The 6371-nt window shown below is 33.4% G+C and overlaps 2 protein-coding genes and 1 pseudogene across 3 annotated transcripts in view; 1 reads left to right on the top strand and 2 right to left on the bottom strand.

Moving 5' to 3' along the window:
• LOC104733399 lies at nucleotides 840-2033 on the top strand (annotated as a pseudogene).
• LOC104733398 (putative F-box protein At5g66830) lies at nucleotides 3537-4709 on the bottom strand. The gene has a single exon (XM_010452976.1). The coding sequence runs from the start codon at nucleotides 4707-4709 to the stop codon at nucleotides 3537-3539; it is 1173 nt and encodes a 390-aa protein (XP_010451278.1).
• The window catches only part of LOC104731308 (probable WRKY transcription factor 31), a 4518-nt gene continuing 3160 nt past the window's right edge, over nucleotides 5014-6371 (bottom strand). Inside the window, exons 5-7 of one of the 2 annotated variants that reach the window (XM_019234035.1) lie at nucleotides 6144-6366; nucleotides 5931-6044; nucleotides 5014-5817 (exon numbers count right to left, since the gene is read on the bottom strand). In XM_019234035.1, the coding sequence (XP_019089580.1) occupies nucleotides 5197-5817; nucleotides 5931-6044; nucleotides 6144-6366 (958 nt within the window). In that variant the 3' untranslated portion in view covers nucleotides 5014-5196. The remainder of the gene's footprint in view (nucleotides 5818-5930; nucleotides 6045-6143; nucleotides 6367-6371) is intronic. The other variant, XM_010450641.2, reaches the window with a different exon arrangement.

The following is a 6371-nucleotide window of genomic DNA, read 5'->3' as shown; positions in this document are numbered from 1 at the left end:
TCTTTTAGTACATGCGTTTTAAAGACAGTCAAACTGTAACTTATAGAATATTAAATATAATTTAATTTTATATGAGTTTTGTCTTTAAAAACAATATATATGATTATTGAATACAATGTGATATTTTAAATATATTAGAACATATTTTCTATTTTTAAATTAGTCTATCATAAATTAATTTGGCTTCAATTTTTATTTTAAAAGTAGAAAACTTTTTTTTGTTTTAATTAGGTTATATGGTATATGCTTTCATTAGGAAATATATTATATGATTATATGTTTAAACTAAAAGTTTAAAGAAATATATTTTGTAATAATGTGAAATTTATTATTTTAAAAGCAAACACCATATAAGATATAAATAAAATGAAGTATATAAAAAAATGTTTGCTTTAAGATTAGTGAGAAAGACATCTGTCACAAATATAGAGCGCCAAGTGTCGTATTGGCAAACAAAGTTAGAAAAATCTTCTCATATTATATAAGATGTACAAGTATAATGGTTTGTGTTTCTCCAAGTACCAATTTCCATTATTGTGTGTTTATAAATTATTATTTATATTCAAATATATATCTATATATCAAAAATTAAAAAGTACTATATACACCACATATCTCATATAGAAATGTATCCATTTGTTCTAAAAAAATATATTGTGAGATTCATGTCTCTTTTTAGATTGGAGTAGGGTGAGCTTTCTTTTTAAAAATTATTTTTGTTATTAAAAAGATTGAGCTTCTCTAGTTTCTAATGTACTATATTAGCCAGAGAATAATCATTTTTGATTAAAACTTATGTGAGCTATTTTGTTTTAATAGACACACTCAAAAACCGTATGATGGATACTCCTTCTCAAGTCTCAACTGGATCAGGCTGGTCCAAACTTTCTTCAAATCTCATAAACAAGGTATTCAAATGTCTTGGATTTGCAGAAGAAGCTAAATCAGCATGTCCATCTCGGTTATGTGCTTCAAGACAATCAACACCAAACAATCAAAACCCTTGGCTGATTCTATTTCCAGAAAAAGGTTAAGATTATTGTCTTTTGCTTAATCCTCAGGAAAAAGAAAAAGTGTCTAGAATTCAAGATCTCGGTGATAACTTTGCAAATAGTCATTGTTTAGCTATTTGTGGTAGCTCGCTCTTTATGCGAGATCCTCGATCTAATCTCTACATTATAAATCTACTCACCCGCGAGAAGATTGATCTTCCGTCTATAGAGTCTCAATTTGGTAGGATAAAGATTGAACGAACCATAAATGATATGTTTCGTATAAAAATTGATGGCGGATATATTGGAGATCCTCATAAACACATTGATATTGACCACCCTTCGTTATGGATAGACGAAAAAACCAAAGATTATGTGGTTATATGGTCTGTTCATTACTCGAGATACAAATATCTGGTTTATTCCAGAAAAGAAGATAATCTTTGGAAACTTGTTAAGTCTTCTAAACTTGACACAATTGTTTATGATGTGATATACAAAGATCATATGATCTACTTATATAGCTACTCTGGTGATGTCAAAATCCTGGACTTCTCTAGAAATATTCCGCGAAAAATCTTTGAAACGAAAATTAACTATGATGTGTGGAGAGTTAAGGGAATGCCACGCCATCTAGAGCCTGGTGATGTGTGGAATATTAAGGAAGAACATCTAGTAGTCACGCTGACTGGAGAACCCCTCCGAGTTAAAAGCATTATTCAAAGTGATTCTGATGTTTGGTCTTTCCGTATCTACAAGATGAATTCTTTAAATACTAAGTGGGAGAAACTAACTTGCTTGGGAGACGAGGCAATACTTTTCGATCAACGTATCACCGTGCGTGCCAACACCACCAAAGGAATCAATAAAAACTCAATATATTTCAGTGGCTATCGTTCTGATCACCGTGATTGGAGTGAAAAATATATATTAATCTTTAATTTGGACACAAATGAGGTTGAAAGACCACATCAACCTATTTGTTCGTCCATTCAATCATCTAATGCACGATGGTTTGTGCCAAGTTTCAAACAAACATGACTGATCTCAACTCCGTTTGTATAATTTTTTTGTTTTTTTGTATTATTTTTTTAATTCCCTGAACATATTATGTTGGATTTGTGCATCTTTTCTTTATAAGTGNTATATATATATATATATATATATATATTTGAGATCATTAGAGCATCATTATCCCAGTAACAATTGATTGTTGCTCCAAAAAATATATTTTAATGATTTTCTTTTAATATTATTATATATTTAAATAATAAATTTAAAAATAAAAAATTAACTAATTAGATGTTGCCATCTGTCTGGAGTAACGTTTTTTTAGGAAGTAACGTTCCTCAGTTTTTTTTATTTTTTATTATTACTGACCCGTGATAGAGCACGAGTTAAAAGAGATAAAATGGAAGTACACAACTTTCTTTATAGACTATATAATTTTTATAAGTTGGTTACAAAATAGGTTTTAGATTAAATATAGGTGGTTACAAAAAAATGTTATACATTAATTGGCCAATCCATGATTATATGAATACACTTAAGAATATCCTAAAGAATCTTATATTCCAATGATTTATACAATTTCTAAAATAAATTCTTTAGTATTCCATATATTGTTACAAAATATATACTGTTAGGCATAAAAAATATACTATTAGGCGTAAAAAGGAATAAAATATTGGCAATTTATCACATTTAATCGTGATTTCCGAGATCTTATTGTGCAGTTGAAAATAAAATGTTACCTAAGCACATGTCATATTAAAAAACTTTCACCAAACATGTTCAAAAATTAAAATTAAAACAAACAACAAACATAACCAAGTCTCATACATAAAATCTAGATTATGATCCGTGCTAGAGTACGGGTTGAAATTCTTTTTATTCATATTGTAAATTTTTATATAAAATATAATTTATGTGATTATTTTATGTATAAAATAAAATTTAACCTGTGTTATAACACCGATACTTATCTAGAATCATTAAAAATATAAAACTTACAAAATATGTGTTTTTTGTAACTAATATATATTTAATCTATAATCTATTTTGTAACCAACCTATAAATATTATATAGTTTACAAAAATGTACAAAATTAACAATATAAAATTTACAAAATATATATTTTTTTCAAGCCATCATCATATGATTTTAGTGTATAATGTTTTATCCAAAAAATCTTTTTAAAACAATAATATAAATTATATTTTATTTTAAAATCATAATATAAATAAAAGAAATTTCAACCCGTGCTTTAGCACGGGTCCTAATCTCGCTATAATTATTATATAGTCTACCAAAAAAAAGTTGTATACTTCCGAAATATTAAATAGGGGATTTATTGAATGAACGGTTGTACAAGAAATTAGGTGATGTGACGTTCGAGTTGTACTTGGTTTAGGCAGTTTTTGGACCAGTGTTAGAGTTGTTGTTATACGTTTCGGCTTTATAAGCCTCGGTTCTGTATTAACTCGAGTAGTAGCAACGATGTGCGCTGGATATTGAAAAAACAATACTGAAGATAGGGTAAATCATTCTCGTTTAAAACTTGGTAGAAACCATCGGGCATTTGAGCAAGGAAAAGAGGAACAAACAGATTGGTGGGGTTGTTCAACCTTCTTAGTATCAAGACTGAATATGAAAACATCGTTTTCATCATGTTGTTCATCATAATCAGTGGCATTGAAGTAGATCGAATTTTTCTTTATTCCTCCAATGTCCTCAGCAAGCACTGTAATACCTAAATCCAAAAGAATTGCCTCATTACCTATAGAAAAAGTTTGCTCCCACTTGTTCCCTTTGGAAGAATCCATCTTGTACATTTCAAAGTTCCATATTTTGGACCCACCCTGACGTATGCTGGTAACAATTAAGACATCTCCACTTAATGTGACAACCACATTATTCTTCATACGAGTCAAAGGGATATTTTGAGGCATTCTTCCAGGACATCTCAACAATATTTTTACGTATCCACGTACGCTGATTTTGAAAACTTTTACTGGTATATCTCTAGAGAAATCAAAAATCTTGAGTTTACAATAGCCGAGGCAATAAAGCTTCTGATCTTTGTATACCAAGTTAAAACACTCTCCAATGCCTGACAACTCAGGAACCTGTTTCCACGAGTTATCTCCTTTCTTGAAAGAAACTACATTTTCCTCATCGAACATCCCTATAACTAAGTAATCTTTTGTTTTTTCGTCTACCCAAAACACTGGAGGGGTGAGACCAAATTCTGATTCTAAAGTTGGTAAAGTGATCCTCTCGCGGGTTAAAAGATCTAAAATATAAAGGTTATATAGAGGGTAAGCAAGATCTCTATATTGAGGGTCTAGCTTCAAAAGCCAACTTCTATAAGCCCCAACACAAAAACTCTTCGCAAAGTCGTCGCCAAGGTCTTGAGTTTTGTAAAGCTTTTCTTGTTCTTCAGGATTGAACAAGAGACCGTAATTGTTGTCCTTGGGAAAGAGAATCAGCCAAGGTATCTGATTCTTAGGCTGACATTTTCTCGAAACGGATTTCCAAGATGTACAAACAGATTTAGCTCGTTTGAAATCGGTAAAGCCAAGACGTTCAAAAACAAATTGAAGAAGATCTGGAGGCAGGTTCGACCAGCAATGGTGATTTCTTTTTGGATATGACCGATGGACTGCGGTGGTGTAGTTGGAGACGGCGGGATCTGGAACTGGTGGGGAGGCCATCTGACGTACGTAGCTTTATGAGCGGCTGAGAGAGAAGTAGACCTTAACGGCGAAGTATTGTAGCTTGAGAGAAAATAGCCTTTTTACTTTCATGGTTTACCATGCATGTTTATAGGTAACTCTAATTCTTCCGAAAATTGCTTTCTCATTTTCATGGTTTACCATGTTTATTGATATGCGTACTTTGTTTTCATTTTTCTTCCTTCATCTAAAATTCCTAACTAAAGCAATACTTTTTTAAGATTCAATGTTAAAAATATTATATAAGAAAATAATACATATGGGAGTTTATATTGAAGAAAAATATTTTAAAGAGATATTTAATTTCGAACAATATCGTTGATCTTACATGAAGAACAGAGAAAAAAAAACATGTTCTTAAGACCCTTGTTGTTCACGACAAAAAGCTAAAAAAAAATGAATAATTACACATCCAAAGCTCAAAACAAAGTACGAAAAATAAACTTGATAATCAAAATGAAAACTCTTATTGCCTATTGTCACCGTTGCTCGTAGCCACATTATTATTATTATTGGTGTTATTGTTCTGATGACTGGAACCGTTCATAATGGACGTAATTGCTGCTGCTAGAGCCGCTGCAAAGTTTGGATCAGAGGCAATCGCTGCACTGGCGGCACTAACGCTCTCGGACACCGAGGAAGTGGCCGGGATCTGCAGCGGCTGAGCCGGTAACTGTAAACCAGAAAACTTGGACTGTTGTTGGTTATAGTACAAAGCTTGACCGACCACTTGAGGCAAAACTGCCGGGTTGAAACCGGGCCGTTGAACGAACTGCATCAACGGGTTATTAGTGGTCATATTGGGGTTGTTGCCGTTTGGTGAATTGGTGAGGTCCAATGTGATGGTTGGGAATGGTGCGGAGGCTGAGATTGTAGCCATGCTTGAGGAGCAAGGTAAGATGGCTCGAGCTAGGAGGTTTGTTGGGTTCATTAAACCGTCTTGGCTCGACATTGAGCCTGAGAGGAGCATGCTTGCCGCTGCGGTGGTTGTTGAGGCCATGGCCATTGCGGCTGGTGGGAGTGGATGGTTGTGGTTTCCTTCATAGGTGGTTATGAGAATAGATCTGTCCTCTGCGCATCGTTGCACCTGTTAATTAAGACATCATTGGTTTAGGCTTCGTTTGTTTCAAATGCAGCTTATATATTAGATCTTTTATTCTTTTATGTTTGTTGCCGACATAAAATGTAAAAGCTACGTACTTGCTTACGAACAGGACAGGCACCGGCCATTGTGCAGCGATAATAAGCTCGCGGACACGGGTTTCCTTTAGCCATTTTTTGTCCATACTTTCTCCATTGACATCCATCGCTTATCTATATATATAACAAGTTAACAACATTAATATTTTATCATTGAGTTTATGATCGAATATAAGCTTATGCCTAGCTAACATTAGTGGGAGTTAGGATTACCATCGGAGCTTCAGATCTGGCGCGAACTGAGACACGGGCTTTCCGCATTGTGGCTTCTGCGGCCGACTGATCAATAACGTTTCCATTAGCGTTGTTATTGTTGTTGCTAGAGGATGAGTTATGTTTGGGGACTTTGTTAGGGTTTCCCCAGGCGTTAGACTCGGATTCCTCTGGGCTTTCTTCTCTGCCAAGCAACCTCTTTCCATTCTCTCGGAGATTGGAGCTTTC

Source organism: Camelina sativa, chromosome 12 (assembly GCF_000633955.1).
Source record: "Camelina sativa cultivar DH55 chromosome 12, Cs, whole genome shotgun sequence".
Lineage (NCBI taxonomy): Eukaryota > Viridiplantae > Streptophyta > Magnoliopsida > Brassicales > Brassicaceae > Camelina > Camelina sativa.
The sequence above is the reverse complement of the archived record's forward strand: the minus strand, read 5'-3'. Positions and strand labels throughout refer to the sequence as shown.

What these genes read in the sequence shown, in the direction of transcription:
- LOC104733398 (XM_010452976.1), bottom strand. Translation starts at nt 4,709, where the DNA reads ATGGCCTCCCCACCAGTTCCAGATCCCGCCGTCTCCAACTACACCACC.